The following is a 21,813-nucleotide window of genomic DNA, read 5'->3' on the forward strand; positions in this document are numbered from 1 at the left end:
ATTATAAATAATGATCAAAATTATTGTATTGTTATCAAAATGATGAAAATATTATTAATAATTGCATAAAACAATGAATAGGATGTAAAGATCTAGAAAATTGAATTTTGAAAATAATGTAAAATAATCACTATTCAAATATTTCACAAGGAATGCTTTCATTTTTCTCGATGATGGTAACTCTATGCAGTAAATTTGTAACCTTGTAACAATTTTTTTTAATTGCAGGTAACTTAAAAATATTCAGTCGGGTAATATATATATATATGATAAATCAGTTTAATAATTGTCTGCCTTATGTGAGAGCAAAATATTATCGCATACAATGTATAAGAATTCATTTGAGACCATAACATATTAATGTAAATACAATTCATCATAATTTTTTATTCTTTATCTGGCACTTAAAATTAAAATTTCAAAGTAAATATTTTGAAAGCTCATCTTCTTAAATTAAAATTTACTTGATTTTGTCTTTTAGGGCACGGACACGGTCATGGTCATGGTCACGGTCACGGACATGGACACGGCCACGGACATGGTCATGGACATGGCCACGGACACGGACATGGTCATGGACATGGGCACGGACACGGACATGGACATGGACATGGGCATGGACATGGACATGGGCATGGACATGGACATGGACATGGACATGGGCATGGACATGGACATGGACATGGTCATGGACACGGACATGGTAAGAGTTGGAATCAAATGTTAATAAAAAGGGAAATAATAATTTATGCTGATTTTTTTTGTTTTGTTTTAAATGAACAATAAGTATTGAATATGTGCTTCAATATTAAAATTCCCGTTTAGTCAGAATCTTCAACATATCATAAATGAATATTTAAGATTCACTAAGTCAAATATTGGGGTGTTGGGCATGTTAATAAAAGAGCATTGTATATCATTGCAATTTAAAACTTTTCATTAGGACATGGGCATGGACACGGTCATGGTCATGGACATGGGCACGGTCATGGTCATGGACATGGGCACGGTCACGGACATGGACATGGGCACGGACACGGACACGGACATGGACATGGGCACGGACATGGACATGGTCATGGGCACGGACACGGTCATGGTCATGGACATGGGCATGGTAAGCAAAATTTGTAAAAAAAATTCGTAATTTATTGTTTGTTTTTTCTTTGGTGTATACTCAATATGCTTAATAATTTACCCGTTTTGTTACTTTGGTAATGAAAGTATTAAATATTTATAAATATGAAAGTTTTCATAAGCTATATTTTATCAAAATAGAGTTTTTCTCTGAACTAAAGAAATGTGTTGATTGTGATATGAAATCAAAACAAACTAAACGGAAAGAATTTCTGATAATAATAATTATTTTTTTCTTCCATACAGGTCACGGTCATGGACATGGTGGAGGCCATGGTAAGTTGAACCTATATCCCATAGATCAGCATAAACTTAATAATTTAAAAATTCTTCTATATTTATATCAATTATTTCTTATGTTTCTAAATAATACTATACTTTTTTTGATTAAATAAACTTATTTCAATGCGTAATATGCAATCAATTAGCTAAGCACTGTTTCTGAATCCAATAGCAAGGAAAAAATATAAGATGGCTGCAATTTATCAAATGTTAGATTAAATATAATTTTCTAACAGCCTGCCAACATTAAAACTTAGTTTTCTATCTAAATCAATGTCAATGTTTTTGAAAAGTGATACTTATGTGAGACAGTTTTTAAAGACTCCGAAGCATCAAAAATCAGTGTTAAATTCATTTTTATGACTTTATTACATAAATGAATATTGTCTTATCCATTTTATTATCTATCTCAAGATTATAATTAACAACTTCTTTTTCGCATCAATTAGAAACTGACAAATAAATCTTTTATAATCGCTAGTGATTCGAATGTTTTGTTAAGATAAAGGAATTATATTTTGAAAATCATGTTTAATAGAAAAATTTCTTCCGAATACTTTTCTTCGTAGATATATATAAATATTTTGATGCCATTACATTTGAATATTTATTCTTCTTGTAAAATGTCAATTAGACGAACTATTTTATTAACAGAAAGTTTCTCTGTCATATATTATATTTATATAAGGACATCTGCCAGTGACATGGAAATTAAAGTTTTCTAATGTTCACATGAAATGAGCTATAAATATTTTTTAAACTTTTCGGTAATTACAAATTAAAAATGTAATAATAAATTCAACAATCCCTATCTTAAAATCCGACCACAACAATGTTGTCAATAATCCATAACTTTAACAACCACAATTTCTGAATTTAATTGACATGAACAATTTTTTTTCATCAATAAGGAATCTTATATCAATCGATAATTTGAATTTTACTAAATACTCGGTATGTATTCTAGGTCACGGTTTTGCTCACGATGATTATGGTCGTTCCGGAAGTGGCATCATCCTCCCCCATAACACTTTCGGATTGGCCTATGGAAAAGGCATCGAATCTAGAAGCGACGCTCCTTTGTTCAGCTTGAACACCAAAGATATGTCCTTCTATGAATCTGTCGCCAGAAATGCTGTTGCCAACGTCAATGTACCAGTCTCTCGCTCCGTGGAGAGCCTCATTTCAGCTGCCAAATCATCTTAAAGAAATGTGATATTATGTTTCCTGATCTCCAAGAGCATCAGCTCTGATCATTATTTGTGAGTATAGAATTTTGAAATATGTCTATATGAAAGTATTGCTTTGATGATAATGCCTCAATGTTCTTTTTAAGATAGATCTTTCATATTATCTTTATTTTTTAGATTTCTTCAAAGCGGAAAGAGTTGCTCAAAGAAGAAACAAGTGGAGCCTTAACAAGCGTGGCATCCCTTCAAATAAGCGGGGTTCATCTGTGGACATACTCCCATCTATGTGAACTTAAAGAACAGACAATAAATTGTCAAACATCCCGCGCCAAGCTGCAGAAATCATCACTGTAGATCATAAATGGAATAAAAATTTATTTATTTTAGTCATGTACAAACGAGTATTTTTTTGTGTCTAATCAATTTTGTTAAAAACAAAATAATAACAAAATAATAACATAAATATTTGTTTATAGTAATCTACTAAAATTATTTTAACAGCTAGGGTGTTACTGTTGTGAAAAATACTTCCCTAATGTAAAAAAAAAAAATTAAAAAATGTGGAATTTGAGAACTATTTGAGCAGGTCACAATTGACTTGTGTCTAAAAAAATACAATTCAATCATATTATGTAATATAAAAGAAATTTTTTTATATTTTTTTTTACCTTAGCTTAATGAGCTATTACACAGTATTCAAAATTTTTATTTATAAAAATCCAAGATGAAATTACATAAATAATAATAATAAGATGAAACTTTAAAATATCTTTGGATGAATTTCTTTTGATAAAACAGAAATAGTGAATTTAACATAATTTAATGAAATTAAGCAAAATTTGCAGTGGAAAGTACTCTAAAACTTTTACTCCAGACAGAATCTAATATTATACACTTTTATGCATTATTATTACAATCTTTGGTTTTAATGTATTTGAACCATACGATTTACTGTTTTCAGTTTTTTTTTATAGCTTGTAATATTTTTCTTTCTGGCTTGATAATAATATCATCCACACGCCTATAAAAAGATAACCTTACTTTTTATTGGGTTGAATAATGCATAAATGATTTTCTAAATCTTAGTTTAAAAAAATTTCTGTTCGTTTATTGAAAAAAAATGATTAAAAGTTTTTTTAATTTGAAAATTAATGAGCAATATTCTCTTCTCCATACACATTCTCTTTATTCATATTTTTCAACTCCATCCATTATTAGAGATCTCAATTGAAGTTCCAGAGGATTAAACACCTCAATTAAACGAGTTACGCATCAAATTCTCTGACAATAGACATTCATAATTTTACTTTTCTGCTTTCTTTTATCTTTTAATCTATTATTTCTATGTTAGAAAAAAAGTTCCTCATTTTTCACTCAAATCAACTAATATATTACAATGGTTTAAAGAATAAAAAATTTATACCTTAGGTTGTGAAAAAATGGAAGTTTTATAATTATATATATCGGTCTCATGATAATTGACATAAGCCAATGATTAACACGTTTAAGTTATGCATGTGTGTTACGTTGTTAGTTTCTTGTTCTCAAAATATAATCGATGCAAACAAACATTAGAAGTTCGTTCCTTCCAGATATTGTGTATTTTCACATCTAAATTGTCAATGAAGTCCTTTAAAAGGAAACAGAAATGTATCTTCTACATTTTAATAAATTACTTTTAAAAAAATGATTATCCGAAATAAGTTTTGAAAATTATTTTTTAATATTTTTATGTAACATATGTTTAAGGTTGTCAAAAATTCATGCGTGGTAATATTTAGTTATATAAAAAATAAACAATACAATTTGTTAAAAAAAATTTTTTATTGCCTTGTACAATATAACTAAAATACAATTTAAAAAAAGCCCATAAAATTCACGCCTTATTCCCAGATATGTTCAAAGCAGATCTTGGAATAGCTCCTGCGGCAGTTTTTCTCACATTAGCGATGACATTGTCTTCAAAGAAAATCTAAACCAGTGGGGAAAAAAATGTTAAATCAATTACATTGAACATGCATGCAATAGAAAATTAAATTTATTTCAAACAAATAATTATTTTTCAGTATAAACAATAAACATATTTAAGTGTCTATTTTATTAAGAATATGTAAGTGCATTACAATGTGACTTATATCATTTAAATTAAAAATATAAATCATATTTCAATTCAACTTGTAAATATGATTTGTATGAGAATCATTAGTAATTCATAAAAGTGAAAGCAGTTTTTCTGCATTAGATCACACTTTTTGAAAGAGTGGTTTTGAATCTAAATAATTTAATTATTTAATTTTTCGTGCATTCTTAACTAAACCTGAATTTTGCAAATAATTTGTAAATATTTATTTTGATATACTTTTAGACAAGCGATATAAATTAAATTTAAGCTTTAGTTAAAATTTCCCGATATTTAGTCTTCAGTTCGTAAATTCAGAAATTTTGCGTAAAAATATCACGAGATTTTGTTATCTGAATTTAAAAAATCAGGGGATGTCTTATAACAAACATCAATAAATTGTACTTGTATGGAGTCTTGAAGAGTCTCGTCCTTGTCTTCTAATCTTGCTAATAGATAAGAAATTCGTACTTAAGAAAATCCCATATGTGTCATCAAGGACCGTTGTATACAAAATAAAAAGATTTGTGAGTTAAAAACGTTAAAAAAAGGTATTCGGAAGTCTTTCTGTTTAGCAACAAAAACATTCTTGCGAGACATGACAAATCATAAATCTAATCAACTTTAAACTATTTACATAAAAAAATAGTTATTTAGCATTGTTCGAATAAAAAAAATCATATATGACAACAGGAACTTTCTTGAAGGAGTTGAGAATATCATAAATCAAAAAAAATGGAAATTTTATTTAGCAAATAAGAAAATTTTTGTGAGAGTTGGAAAATCATTAACCGAAACTATTTAAAACAATTAGGATGCCAAAATAATTATTTAACTTATATCGAATTAGAAAAATCGTATTTAGAAAGAACAAAAATGTGAGAAAAACATGGAATTGCATCACATTCCGAATTTATATTTTTTTCTGTACTCTAATAACAAAATACAATTCTCATGAAGATTGAATATTTAAGTTATTATTGCTTTATTATAATTATTAATCAATGCAATAAAAATATTTTTAAGTTTAGTGGGATCTCTTTGTGTTCTAATTCCCATTTCTTACAAAGATCTCCACACTGTGTTTATGTTCACTTGGTTCTTGTATTTGTGATGGCAAAGTTCAGCTAGATCACAAAAACCTGATTGCATAGCAATCTTTTACAAGTGTTAGTGCTGTGGACATATTAATCCGATGTGAAAATAAATCTCAAAAATATATCATGCAAGATCTATAATCTCTGTTCTATAACCTGATTATAGCAAACGATATTGTTACGAATCTGTGAGGCGGCTTCCCAGCATAGTCGGTTCCATAGGAGGTCCCAGAGCTTGGCGACAAACTTGGCGATCATTTGGCGACTTGGCGACGAATTTGGCGACTTTGGCGCCAAAATAGATTATACCCGAAACATCGAGAATTTTCCCGAACCGTCCAGTAGGAACCGAGGTACGCCTCGAACGTTCCTGATTGGTTGAGAGGCTTCTAGCCCCGCCTCCTGATACCTATAAAAGGAGCTTCAGCTGCCGGGGAGTCGACGGTGAATTGAGTCGTGGACCAGTGGAATCGAAGAGTAATCGGAAGCGACGGTGAAGAACTCGTCTTCCAGGGACTAGTGGAGCAGCGACTGAGTAGAGCTGCTGTGTATACTGTTGTATGCTGCTGTGTATATTGTTGTATGCTGTTGTGTATGCTGCACGTCTCGGCTGAAGATAATCGTCTTCTGTGCTGTATATAGTTGTCGTCTTTGTTCTGACCTGTGTGTCTTCGTGTAAATAAATGTCGTTGTTTCATTTTCTACTGCCGCCTGCTGATTGAGTGTTCTCCACACCATATAACTCCCACTATCCAAACGAACCCGGAAATTTCGTAACAATATTCTTGGGCATTGGATATATAAGATATAATGATTTTTAATTACTAATTAATTTCCTTAATTAATAATTAATACCAGAAATATTTTTCAGTTGAATAAACTCATGCACGTAATTTTTTCAAAAGTACACACATTGGATTCAACTTATTTTCCTGTGATCTTATTTGTTTATATTTGCCTAACATTTTGATTCATAATCGAACTATTATGATATATTTTACTAGAAGATTTATACTTTATGATATAAATATGATAAATATATTTATATTTATGATATAATATGATAAATATGTTTCTAGTATATGATATATTTTACTAGAGAAACATAGAAAACCAGTTCAAAAACTTGGGATCTGATGAAGATTCTTATTTCAAATCGCATTATTTCATTTATGGTACATTCAAGTTAACAATGAGTAAGCATTAAATACTATAAACAAACAAACATTTATAAAATCATATTACGAAGTAAATATTTTAGAGTTAAAAATGTTTAAACGGAAGGACCATTATGTTTAGAATGCGCCAATGCTGCTACATCTAAACCATTAATGAAATTGACAAAATTAGCAAAATATAAAGTTTAAATTATAAAAAAATGAATAATTCTTAAAAAAACTCAATTTCCTGGAGTTTTTGAGTCGCAATGGATTAATACTTGAACGATAGTCATACCCCTCACAGGAAAAAATCCCTTCCTTGAATCCTTTCTTGAAATCCTTCTTGATTTCACATCTGGATAAAGTCTTCACACCAGATTCATTTTTTTTCTTTATTTTTTTTAACAATTTAAATTTATTTCTCAAATTTGGTTTCGAAATAGATTTAACATATCTAAAATACAACGCTTACTTCAGAATACAACATCTTTTCCTTTTCATTTTTTAACTGGGTAGACGAGATTTCCGTATGCTCCCAAATTGGATCCGTATGCATAGCCATAAGGAGAAGCATAGCCGGCAGTTTTGGGGCTAACACCGTATCCGGGACCAGCCACTGCGTAGTTTGAACCATAAGGAGAAGCAGCGGCATCGCTGACCACTATGTAGTTGCCATAGCCCGAAGGAACAACGTAAGCTACTGCTCCAGCAGTGTTGTAGGGCAAACCATTGGTATACGGAGAAACAGCATTCAATACTGGACTTGAAGGATAGCCTAATCCTGGTGCTCCATAGTTGGCTCCACCCAAACCATAGCTTCCGGGTAGGTAAGTAGCCTCGCAGCTGAAGACAGCAACCAAAAGAATAGCAATAATCTGGGAAAGGAAATAAAGTGAAATTCAAACACTGAAATTGGTTTTGTATGTAAAAAAAATAATTTGTTTAGATTTTAAGTAAACAAAATTAAAACTTAGGTTATAGGAATGAAGGTGCTTAGTGTGTGTATATTTTGAGAAATAAGTCAAAAGCGGAATCATTTATAAAATATCAAAATGCATAATAAAAAAAGAGAAGCAATGCATACATAATCCACATCTCATGGATTTGTGGTGAAAAGCTTATAAGCCAGTTAACAGCTGCGCTACCCGAGCAATTACTTTTGTATCATAGTCATGTTACTAGACAGCGAACCACAAGATTCCAGGTTCTATCCTCGCTCATCACTATTCGCCACATTGATGACCTTGGACAATGAACCTTCAACCTTCGTACAGCTGGTGTGGCGCCATCTATTCACAACAAAACAAAGTCGCCCAACTTACTTGACGCAGCAGCACAAAGTCGTCAGACTCACTTGATGTAACAACAGCAACCACTCACCCATACACGCTCGCCATAACGCTTGGCGCTACTCAAATGCTCAAATCAGTACAGGCGCATTAGAATCAACAGCTAAGTACATCACCACTCAACAGCCATATCGTTCGTCTCACCTTCGACTTACTGGAGGGAGAGTTAGTGGTGAAAAGCTTATAAGCCAGTTAACAGCTACGCTCCCCTAGCAATTGCTTTTGTATCGTGGTCATGTTACTGGACTACGAGCCACAAGATCCCAGGTTCTATCCTCGCTCATCACAATTCGCCACAGATTCTAATCTAACACATTCTGATCTGTTTTATGAGTTATTATCTTTATAACATATACAAGCTCACAAATAAAATTATTGTTTAGAATCTTATTGGCATTATGATGAATATTTTAGAAGCATTCTTTAAAGTAATCGAAATAAATGAAATACCTATTTTGTGTTTTTATACGATATTTTAAAACAATTGCTTGTTGCAAATGTAAAATTCGTATTTATTGAAAACACGATAGTGCAAATGAAATAAATTTGAATATAACAATTACTCAAAGCGAAAAAAAAACAATAAAAAAAACTGTTATTTTTATCTATTGTCCCCAAATACATTTTCAATTCTCTTTTTTTCATTTTTTTTTTTTTCGTTTAAAGTTTCACACTAAACAGTAAAAGAGGGTTCGTAGATTCAATTAACTCACTTTTGCAAGTGTAAACGTTGTACATATGTGATACTAAAGCTCTACCTATATATGTCTTAGCTTATTTATGGGAAGCATTGTATTTAATATAAAGGAATGTAACACTAAAGCTTTAATTTTTTTTTAATAAAACAGGAATCCTTGGTAAAATGTTACAAAAATTTTAGAAATTTCAATTTTTGCTGTATACTATGAGATATAATTAGATTCTATGCAAAGAGCTTTTAAAGAAGAAAAAACAATGTGATTGCGCTGTCAGATTTTTGCTGCTGCGGGAGGAAACCTGAGATATATTTCCTGCAAATCTGGTCCCATTCCATTCTGCAAAAGGATTGACTCAATTTCAAAAATGGTAGTCTTTTGATAACTCTCGATGAGAAGTTTGAGCACAAAATTTGGACTATTTGCTGAATCTTCTAATACCCTTCCCATAATTTCATAAGAAAATTTACATTTACATAGTGAATATCACTTTAAAACAATACAAAACATATTACTTAACAAGAACAATTGAAACAGAAATGAACACAAAACCATATAAAGTACAACAAATAAAAATAAAACATAGAAGAATACAAATTATGAATGCATTTATGATAGTGTTCTTTAAGCTATTATAAAATTCTTGTCTCTCTTTAGCATAGTGTTGTAAACGATGCCTTTTATTTTTAAGTAAATTTTTATTTTTAAATTTTGAATGATATTATAATTTCAGAAAGAAATTTTATCTGGAAATATACATTTCGAATTTTATACTTTCCTTAACCTTTCGAATTTATAAAATGCAGCTCATATGGGTTACTTAAAACATCAAAATATTAAAGAAAGCTTATTTTTATTTATATAAATATCAAGCCTTAAAAATATAGTTTTGTCAAGTTTAAAATATTTAAAAAATCAATTTTAGTGAATTAATTTACTTTGTAGAATTTGCACAAGAAATAGTATATTTTTTAATGACTACAACAAAAAAAATTGTTTTATAGAAACTGAATTAGAATTCACTAAAATGAAAAAAAAGGATTTTATATAAAATACATTGAATATTGCTTTTAAATTATCAAAGCCCGGTTTATCATTTCTTTTAAAAACCAAAATTAGCTTTAAAAGATTTGAAAGAACAAGAAAAAAGAAAGATATAGATCATATTATATCCACTAGATGGCAGCAGGATAGAAAATATTAGTGAAACATTTTTTGGTATTTATCATTTAACAGGTTTTATTTAAATATTACTTTTCTTTGCGATGTTACTACTAAATAATGTTATATGTTCCTTTTATGCCCAGTTACACAAAAGCATACATTTTTGAAATTATTATTCATAAAATATATTTTTATTATTTTCAGGGAAAAATTTTTTTTAACGATGTCAAAACAAGGAGAAAATTTAGATCAGTTATGAAAAAACCAAGATTTTCAATTTAACAGCTTTTAAAGAAACTTTTTTTTCATCTGTCATCGATATCACATAATATTTGTGCAGGATATTTAATTAAGGGTTTACTTTGTATAAAACTAATAATTAATTAGATCGGATGAAAAAAATTAAACAAAAATAAATCATTTGCAAATTAGCAGTTTACAGACATCAGTACTATAGAATAATTTTTCATCGGTAGTTTCAGATTCCTATTAATTTCAGAAAAGATATTTTTTTCTGGGAGGGGGGATGCAAATTTGAGTATTTTTTCCCCAGAATTTAAATGTACATGTCTTGCGGCTTTTTTGATAAATATTAATAAATATTTTAAATATTTATTAATATTTAAACATATAAACATAATTTTATATTTTAGTAAAAACAAAATAAGCGTAATTTTAAAATAGCCATCCATATTACAAGCATTTCTTACTGTGATGATATGCAACTTCGAATGTGTGCTAGCTTGTAAAATTATTAGGAATTTAGAGGATATGGAATATATTTACGATAATCTTTTCAAACTTTTAATATGTATTACGACTCTGACATAAAAATCTAAATTTTAGATTTAATTGTATACCTTCAAAAGTGCTGTAAGCTTGATATTACATTTTAAATTGGTACTAAGAACTATTACATTATTTTTTCAAAATAGTACAGAGAAAATTACTGCTGCAATTTCTTCAAATATCTGCTATATTTTATATATACAGTTGAACAACGTATTCCGGTAATTTTTTTTTTTTTTTAATAATAAACTACTGCATAATTATTGGCTTTTGATCGCTGATGGGCTTTACGGATATTATTTCATTAACAAAATTTCTTTAACTCAATTGTAATATTTTAAATTTTATTTAATAATAGAAATTGAATATAATATTGATGAAATATTTAAATTGAAACGAAAATTTAATGATCAATGGTACAAGTCTCCTCTTCAAGATTTAAACTTAAAAACGCGTTATGTCTTTACTTCACTTAATTAAAACAAATTGGGGAATTATATTCCTCTCATTGGTCATTTAATTTTTTTAATAAATGAAGAAAAATTGAGAAATGCAATGTAATACATTGAATGAGACATTTAAAAAATTTTACTGATTATAACTAAGAGCAATGTGTATATTCTATTATTTAGCAAATATTCTATTATTTAGCAAAATAAAGATAATAAAATAATTATTTGCTAAAATTTAGAAGTAAAATTATACTGAGATTTATTTATATCGACCCTCCCCCCCCAAAAAAAAATGCAACAATGTTTATCTGAGCTTCCTAAATGCAGATTTTTTTTTCATTCATATAAAGGAAAAAAGACAATCTGAAAATTATGAAAAGTCTTTATTCTATATTTAAAAAGTATATCACAATTCAATCATGTTTTTTTAAATAAAAAAAAAGTACCACTTGAATGAATAATGAATTTGTTTTGAAATATATTATTCTCTGTTCGTAATGTCAAACTATCGAAACATTTAAAAACAATTATCCGCCAATTCAATATTTCAATAAAGATTCGCTTAAAAACCTACTTCCTATCATATGTTGTAGAATTCAAAGTAAACATTTCTTCTAGATATTAATCATTAAAGACGGCTTTTATATTTAAACAATATCAAAAATAATACAAAATTCACAAATAACTTTCACTAAAGTAACTCCGTAACAGGAAATGTAGAATTTCAATTGCCAGAGGCATCGCAAGAAAGTAAGAATCTCAGGAACTCAAATTGTAAACCAACAAAAATATCACTTTGTGTCTTAACACAAAAGGCATCTAGAATAACAGAGGTGAATTCATTGTGAATTAGCTTGACAAGAAAATTGGAATAAGAAGGAAGGATAGACAGGGAAACGACTTCCATCAATTGTTAAATAAAGTAAATTGTAAAGCGGAATTTCAATTAATTGAGAGCACTCAATAGTAATATTTGTTATTTTGAAGAAATATAAAAAGATACAAATTTATCAACTCCTTTTATCCTCATTAATGCATTTTTTACTGTGAATAAAAAACATATTTTCAGTATCCTACCGAATTGAATGATACTAAGCCAATTCCAGAAAAAAAAAAAAAGATGTTATTGAATAGAGAAATGTTTAGTATTTTAGTGATTACTACACAGTGTTTGTTTAAAATATATTTAAATAAAACTGTCTAAACATAAAAATTTAACAAAGTTTTAGTAATACTGCAAAAATGCATTTCATGTTGATTAACAGAAGAGGGAAAAAAGATTAAGATTGCAATATTTGATAGAAAGCATCATCATTTATGTATATGTTATTGATGGTCCATCGAATTCTTATTCCAATCAGAAAATATAATTTCATCTCAAAGGGTTTCGAAATTCTTTTACGAACATTTTAAAACTATAAAAATTTTCTTGATGGTAAAATTTCTTTTTCAATCACAAAGAATAACAATTTTGATAATAGTTAAAAAAAAACAACAACATTTTTAAAGCAATTCTTATATTAAAAATTTCACGTATTTCCTTTTTTACTTCTGAATCCAAACTTATTAAATTTTAATTTGATATCATAAAAATTATTTTGATTTAGAACCAATTATTCTTTTTCCTAAATTAGCATTTGTAAGATAAAAATATCGAATCCTGAAATATTAAGGATGAAATGCCAAGTTTCTGTTTTTCCCCAAATGATGTGCATGTATTATTTCTTGCATTTAAATAAGAATTCTATTGTTAATATTCGTACGCAAAAGAAAGAAGGAGTAAATACGATCAAACATTTTTTAATGAACATCGTTACATGCAACAAGACAAATAATTTTTGCGTGTAAAAAGAACCTATTATTTCATTAATGTTCGGATAATTAAAAAGAGAGAGAGCGAGAGAAAAAAAAAAAAAAACATTCTCTTGTAAAGCGACGCTAACAATTTGTTCTCACAAATCTGAATTCATATAACGTTAGCTTGTGCTGCCATCTATTGTTTGAGAATTAAATTCTTTCTAAATTTCATTAACTTTTATCAACAAGTGTGAAATGTTTTGATAGTTCTTTATTATATATTATTACATTATATTATTATATTAATAATATATTCTATTAGTATATATTAATTTCAATTACAAATCCTTAAAAAAAAATAATCAACTGACCATTGTGATATGTATTTCATATTTCTTCATTTTTTTTAAAGAAACTATACGTAATTTGTTTTTAACCACTGCAATTCGTTTCATATTTGAAAAAAAAAGGAGGGGATTTCAAAATGTTCTGAAACGATGGAGTTTTAAAATTCTATATGCATTGGTAATGCTTGCATAAATTATTTGTTAGTTAACGGATTTATTGAATAGATTCTTGCTTTCATTTACATAACTTCAGCTTGTAGTAAATTTGAGAAAAAAAATTTCCAAAGTTTTACAACACTCATTAAAATGAGTTGAAAAATTAGAAAAAAAGCAATAGTTGACCTCATGCTCTTGGCGCCATCTAATAGTGAATTCATAAAATGTAAAATTATTCCAAAATTTCATAATATTCATAAAAAACTGAGTTATCATTTAAAAATGAAAAAAAAAAAGTGCAAGTTAATCCTATACACTTGGTGATGATAGTGAAATGGTTTCCAAGGTTATATTGATATATATTTATAACAAAAAAAGACTAAAAGGGTAGAAAAAAGTTTAAATGAAAAACAATATTTTTCCATACCAATAAAAATGCATTTCTAATAAGCATTTCAATGGGCTTATTTATTCAGTAAATCGCCTTTTATTGATAAGCTAAACTAAAGAAATACACTAAAGATACACTAAAGAAATAATTTATACATTTCTATCTATATCTATCTTTAAAAGGGTCTTTTCTAAAATTGCCGTAAAACTTGCGGAGTCATTTAAAATAATAAATCTGGAGAATAAAACCTCAAAATTAAATTTGTTTCTTAGTTACATCATTTAGAAATTAGAAAATCTAATGAAATTTCTTTGGAAGCGATCAAAACTAGCATTGTAAGAAAAATTATATCACCTTTTATTTTATATTTCATTTGAAGTTTGTTGTTTTGTATTTCAGGTTATTTGATGTTTGAATCGATTCATCGATTCAAATACATCAAAAAAAAATAATAAGGACATTTAACAAAATTAACAAAATAAAATATTGTTTTTCCATGAATTTTGAATTTAACTTTTAATCAAGTGTTTCTTAAATTTCATTTTTTCTACCTAAACTAAAAAGGTTATATATTACACCAATCTTTATAAATTAAATTTTCCAATCTTTCGATAATTTGCAGATGAAAATCTTTTTATAAATCAAAAATAGCAATGTATTTAGAGAAATTATTGTAAATCGACCGTGATGTATATTTAATGAAATATATTTTAGTGTTACTGAAAAGAATAGTCTTTTTTTAATTCATCATATTAATATTAAGAAATCTTTAGCATAGCACATAAAACTTATTGAAATACTGAAAGTATTAATATCCACAAAGACTATTACTAACAAAAATGACTTTAATATTTTGAATCAGAATTAAAAATTAGTATTTTATCTTTTACAAACATTAATTACACAAAATTTTCAAATGCCAGCGCTATTTTTTTAGAAATTGTAAAAAAAAAAAAAAAAAAAAAAAAAAAAAAAAAAAATATTCATCATCAAGATTTTTCAAAATAACTTAAACATTTTGACCTTCGGTTATAAAAAGACTAAATAAATTAAAAGAAATCAATTAATTGCGAATAATTTTTTTTATTTCTATTTTCTAAGCATAAAATAAATTCATGACAGAAGAAAAATCCGTGTTTAAGACATTATAATATTAAATTGTGATTTAATAATTGCAAAACTTTAAGAATTTATAGAAATTTAATAAATTACTTTGAACATTATCTTTAGATTGGTTCTTTGAATTTTGAGTTCCATATATAATTTTAACTTTGACAGCAAATTGTTGTTCTAAATCTATCCTTCTTGAAATCCAATAAAGTGAATGTACTCGTACTTCATTTTTTTTAATTTGTACTTTTTGTTAAAGCTTTTTACTTCATTAATAATCAAGAAACATTTGTAAATTTTGAACACATAAAATATATACATATTTTATAATATAATTATTTTTGAAATTGAATTCTTAGCAGTACGAAAAGTTATTTTTAGATTATTATATTCATAATTATTTTGATGCTTAGGCAGAAAAACATATCACACTTTTGTATTAAATGCCTTCATGCAAAATATAAAAAATTTCGTCATTCAAGAAATAAAAATCTGGATTTTTAGAGGAAAATTTGAAAAAGATATGAAATATAAGCAAAATTAACTCTTACTTGGGCACGCATGATGATTTAGATTCTACCAACGTTTAAATTCCAACTCCAGAAACGAAAAGATTCACAAACTCGATAGAATTCACCTACAAATGCGTACTAGATCCAGCTCCTTCATATTTATACTCTACCCAAATCTCCCTGTAGCAATAACTTAAGAACGAGCACAGGAAATGGATTTATAATTTCCCCATACTTTAAGAAGAGGAATATTGGAGAGCGAGAAATTTTATGGGAAACTGATTTATCCTTTTTTTTAGAGGGACATCTGAGTGCTGTGACAGGATCTCAAGGTAACCAACATACTAAAAGGGACATATTATTTAAGAACAAAGACAAATAACAATGGCCTGCTTCTTCTTTCCCAATTGGTGGCTGTATAGTGTGGTTAATAGATTCGCTCAGCGCTGATCTGTGAAATCATCTTCACTTAGCGTGAGATCGTTTGAGGAATCTCAAGAGCTCGAAATATTTAGCAATCAGTGTAATTTCTTATTGAGATAGGGTTCTCATGCATTGTTTCGCAACAGATACGACTTTTTGTACCGTGATCATTATACAATAAGCAAAAAAAAAAAAAAAAAGAGAGATGCGAGTTTAATTAATTGGAGTTTGCATAGTGAATAATAACCTTCTATGTTGCAAGCATATGGTTTGTGAAATTTCTAAACTTGCGAGAATCTCTACTATAAAACTCTCTGAAGATTTCGACAGAAATAGTTAAAATGTTCTTAAAAGCATTGCCTGTTGTTTTTTAACCATCAAGCTTTTTTCTATTTATAATAAACGAGCATATGAATGTGCGTGTTGGCGCAATACAAGGCAGACATTGTTTAAAGATTATATACGAAAAATATACTTTGAAGGATGGAACTTTGCAAAGGAATATTTTAATTAATTAAAAATTAAGAATGATTTTCTAACGTTTTCCACAATAATTCTCGAAAATATCTTTTTCTCTAATTTTAAATTTTTTAAGTGCCTATTGAATGATTTTAACTGAATTGTCATGCAATTTTAATATAGAACTTTTATTCTTTTATTTATTAATTTTTTTCTTATGATTCTGAAGAACATTGTTACAGTGAAACCCAAATTCATCAATATTTTCATACATTGTTTCATATATTATTTCATACAAATACTCATTGTTCAGGCGATTTTTTTTCATTTTTGAAAGACTTCCTCACCTCAAAAAAATTCTGCTAATTATCTGAGCATGGAAAATTTTAAAAGTATATTATTATAAGATATTGTAGGTAGAGATTGCAATATCGGACCAAAAGTTCAATACCGGTATTCGGTATTTTTTTGATCTTAATACTGGGATACCGGTTTCAATACCGGTAGTAGAAATTTTAGAAAAAGAAAGAAAACACAGGTGTTTCTTTGTTTTATTTCCCAGTTTTATTAAAGTATGTAAATATCACAAAAATAATTTGTAACCTTATAAATTATAACAGTATATAAAGAATCACAAAAAAGTAAAGGAACATCTTATTTATTTAAATCGCAAAAAAGTAAAGGAACATCTTATTTATTTAAATCACAAAAAAGTGTAAATATCACTAGTCTGTGGTACTATTAGTTGTAAGTGTAATATCTAAAAGTGTAAATATCACTATCATTCCGTCTGTGGTACTATTAGAAATTTTTGAAATGTGATCTTAAAAAACATAATGCATTTGGATTGATAGTATTGGATTTTGAATAGTATTGACTTTCTACGTCGGAGCCGGGTTTAAAGCAATTTACGGAAAGCAACTTCCTACGTTCCAGCCAGATTTAAAGCAGTTTTCGGAAAGCAACTTCCTACGTTCCAGTAGGTTGAAGAATTAACTTTTCTTCAAATATAGAGATTAATTTATAAAGTATCAAAAATTAAACGAATAATAAGATATTCAAAAGCACTTTGAGAAATAATAAAGAGATTTAAGCAAGTGCACCTAAGTTAATGTAGTTTTGAAAATCGTATGGTATGTCTTTTATGAATTTTTAATAAATCTCAATATTCATTGTAACATTTGTATAAACCTTTTAACTCTTGTAATAAATTTTGGAAAACAAACAAACTTTCCAGTGTTTATATTAATTACTGATGGGCGAAACTAAATTTTTTGTTTGATAATTCAATTCAACCAGAAATTTGATTCTTTGTATAAATAAAAGATTAATTGAACATCCGATGTATTCGTTTCGTTTAATTTATATTAAAAATACTTTAATTTGATCAATGTTATATGTGCTCTTAATATAAAGATACTGAATTGGATTTAAGCACTAAAACTTCTTTGATTATGAAACTTCAAAAAGAATTAAATATGTGTACATCTTAAGCATATATATTTCAAAGATGAAAGAATTCAAATAATTTTCAAACTTAGATCTTTACATGAAAAAAAAATTATTATTATGTTATTTTATGGATCATAAAAATATTGTGTGAAATTAAATTTTTTATACTATATAAAGTATCCAATAAATTTAAAATAACGAAAAGCACCTTTTAAATAAAATTGAATTTAAAAAAGAGACAATAAATTAAAGCTAATTACAAAAAAAAATTCATTTTAATCTTTCTATGAATTGCAGAAAATATCAATTGTTTATTGCTTTCACGCTGCTTTTTAAGCAAATATTATTGTGATAAGAGTTTCACTAATAATTTCCAAAAATAAAAGATTTCTAGCAAACTTAATATAAATAACATTTAAAATATCTAATATAAAATAATCAATAAGACATTCTTGGTTAATTTTATATTAAATTCTACTTTTTCTAGTAAAATTCGTTTAATATATCAATGGTCATTTAAAAGATATTAAGTAAAGCACAGATGTTTAAATATTTTCAAAATAATTGCTGAAAATACCTTTCAATGCTAATTTATTATTTCATTCTTTACAATATGATATCTAATAGAAACAATATTGAGATTTCAAGAACAGAAGTAGCAAATGTTTTGTTTCAGGATCCACTTTCGAACCGTTATGGCAAGAACTGTACCCTTTTGATAATTTGATCTACATAGAATTTCTAAATATCAACTTCCGAATTACTTTTGCACTTATCATTTGTTTTGTTCATAACAATAAACAATAGATTTGATTAATGCACTAACACGGATGCATAATGGAAATGAAAAAAAAAAAAAAAACTGAATTGCAAGGAAAAAAAGGACGGATCTAAAATTAATAACGAAAATAATAATTATTATTTCTTATCGCATTATCTACATAATAAATAATAATAATATCACAATCATCTATATGTCGCAGGGAAATGATGAAAATGGAGTACATAATCATAAACCAACTTGAGTGGTCTTCCCTAAACATTTTCGCCCACCCTCTTTCAAATATACTTCTCTGTTATGAATAGCATGTCAATAGTTACGAAAGAGCCTAATGGCGTGTGATCTTCAGTCGTTGTTTGGTGATTAATCGTTGAGATGCTCTCAAGTAATGAAAAAAAACGAAAATTATTTCGGGCGATTTTTTTCAATAAGATCTGAAAAGGGCTATTATGCGAGCTAGTGAAGAAAACGAGAGGATTAAACTCTGGACAGACAGTCTTTCAAGTTTGCTAGCATTACAAGATCCCCATTCTCCTCATCAACTTGACCGAGACATCCAGTCCCTACTCCTCCAAAACCCAAATAAGATGGATCAAAGCACATGCTGGTGATCGGGGTAATGAAGAAGCGGATATTCTAGCAAAAGCAGCCATTATCGAAGGTGTTCCATTGGAAGTTCCAAAACCCCGGTGTCATCTTAAACAATGTCTTCAGAAAATATTTCAGAATCTTTGGGATAAAGGAAATACCGGTCGTTCTATTTATAAAGTCATCAAAACAGTAAAATTGCAACCACTCTCCTGGATTCGTGAAGAAATCCTGTTTGTAACAGGACATGGTACATTCCCTTCCTTTCTTCACCGTTTCCATTCATCAGAAGATGACTACTGCTCTTGTGGAGAAGTCGGCGATCCCATCCACTTTGCGACATCTTGATCCTTTACTCTTTCATGGCACCTCCGAAAACCCTCATCCTCGCAGGAAAGTGTCTGGTATAAAAGAGTCCTTAATAATTCATCTTCCAAAAAAAAAGAATCATAAACATGATTAGATTCCTAATTGATCAAGGAGAACTGCTTCAATTAGATTAATCCTATTCATTTCTTAGGACATCATTTATTTCACCTCGCATTTTATTCATAATTTATTCTTTAACCTTCCTCAAGTTACTTATATTTACAATTCCTTTATATTTTCACTCATACTGTATATTATAATGCTCATTCATCCAGTTTTTTGTACTCAAGATATTTTTCATTCTAGTTTTTATCATTTCTTGTTTTATTGTTTGTTTATGGTTCTTGTCATTTGTTTGTTTATTTCCTTGTAATTGTTGTGTAATTTTTTTTAATAAAGTCCACCTACATCTATACCAAACCTGAAAGGAGCCACAAGAGCTCTAGAAATGGAGGTGTGGTGTGGTGTTGTTTTCAATCAGATTAAAAGTGAAATTAGATATAGCCGCAAAATGACTCACCAAATTTCATACATTTAGCCATTACTTTTTTGAGTTACCGCATTTACATGCTTGTTTGTTTGTTTGTTTCTTATGGCACTTGCCACTGACAAGCCCGCTGTTACGAAGACAGCGATTTAAGCCTGAGGGGGAACGTCTCTTATTTTTTATAGCAGCGCCAACTAGGGCCAAGAGTACGACTTTGCCACTCACGCATCATTCATTCGCTTGCACAACCCCTTTTTACTGGAGGGCACATTCACACATCTCACAGATAGAAGAACAGAAGAACAACCATGCCCAAACCGGGACTCGAACCCGGGACGCCCACATGCTTGTGAAAATACAGATTGATAGACGGTCACCGCTTGACGGATTTGGTTCCAAATGGGATGTATATTTATACATTAGATTTCAAATCGAGGAACAATTTTTTTTTGAAATCTTTCTCCATTTTGCAGTTGTCCTCTTAACTAATACTCTGACAAACGCACAAAAATGCTGTTTCTAATGGATTTCATTCAAAACTTGATGGAAATCTGAAAATTTATAGTAGTGATTGTATTCTAAATTTCATTCTTCTAATTCAAAACATTTTTGAGTTATCATCATTCACCGGCAGACAGATAGACATAATGCCAATTTTTTAAAGAGATTATGAGAGAGGAATGTCAGAAATGTAAAGATATAACAAAACTCGAGTTTTAATTTTTTTACGATTAAAATTCTTTTTCTTTGTATATTTTCCATACTGTTTGCTATCACTAATGTAAAGCTTTCCTTAGTTCTGAAGTTTAGTTCTGTAAGGCATCCGAAGCATTGACTGAAAATTCGCTATTATCAATGCTTACTTTCGGCATTTTATGACCACTTCGTAATTTAATTATTTTGTTGTTGTTGTTTTTTCAAGAGATTCAAGACTATGTAAGCCTGAGATATGAGAACTATTTTTCAAAATGAAATTGATAAAAAAAGTTGTATTATATGATAGAAAAATTTCTCTATTTTTTTTCTTATTAACGAATTAACTAGATACTTATTTTAGGAATTAGTATAAATCAGATTTCATTGATTATTAAAGTTTTCGTTAAAAAATATCTCTAAATTAAACATTTTTTGTCTAAAAATCTACAATCAAGTTGTCTAAAATCAAATAGTGAATAGCTTAAAACTTACATAATGAGATGATAAAATATTGTTAAACAGCAAAGAAAATAATTTATATTTGTATTAAGTCAATTTTCCTTTCCGTTTGATGTTTCCAAATTTTTAAATTGGACTTCGGTCTATTTTAAATATTGGATGCAAACTGCACATAATTAAAGTACAAAAATAGACTCAACGCTTATGATGTTGTTGTCAAAATATAATAAAAAAATCATTCATAATTTAAAATTCATTTTTAAATAAAATAGAAGTGGCACTGAAAATAAAAAGAAGCATCAGCGATCGGAAATTATTTCGAAATATTGAGACAAAAATTAAGCTCCCAAAC

The 21,813-nt window shown here is 28.3% G+C and overlaps 2 protein-coding genes across 2 annotated transcripts; one reads left to right on the top strand and one right to left on the bottom strand.

The window, feature by feature from the left end:
- Positions 1–588: 588 nt before the first annotated feature.
- On the top strand, positions 589–2,995 carry LOC129975891 (clumping factor A-like). Its single transcript, XM_056089169.1, has 5 exons — positions 589–703; positions 944–1,117; positions 1,384–1,413; positions 2,387–2,681; positions 2,787–2,995. The coding sequence occupies exons 1-4, from the start codon at positions 599–601 to the stop codon at positions 2,510–2,512; spliced, it is 435 nt and encodes a 144-aa protein (XP_055945144.1). The 5' UTR covers positions 589–598; the 3' UTR covers positions 2,513–2,681; positions 2,787–2,995.
- A 1,425-nt stretch (positions 2,996–4,420) lies between these two features.
- LOC129972065 (uncharacterized) lies at positions 4,421–15,927 on the bottom strand. The gene is made up of 3 exons (XM_056086048.1): positions 15,787–15,927; positions 7,458–7,860; positions 4,421–4,581 (listed from the first exon to the last, which is right to left on the bottom strand). Exons 1-2 carry the CDS (start codon positions 15,796–15,798, stop codon positions 7,483–7,485), a joined length of 390 nt encoding a protein of 129 aa, XP_055942023.1. The 5' UTR covers positions 15,799–15,927; the 3' UTR covers positions 4,421–4,581; positions 7,458–7,482.
- Positions 15,928–21,813: the final 5,886 nt, after the last annotated feature.

This window comes from Argiope bruennichi, chromosome 1 (genome assembly GCF_947563725.1).
Source record: "Argiope bruennichi chromosome 1, qqArgBrue1.1, whole genome shotgun sequence".
NCBI lineage: Eukaryota > Metazoa > Arthropoda > Arachnida > Araneae > Araneidae > Argiope > Argiope bruennichi.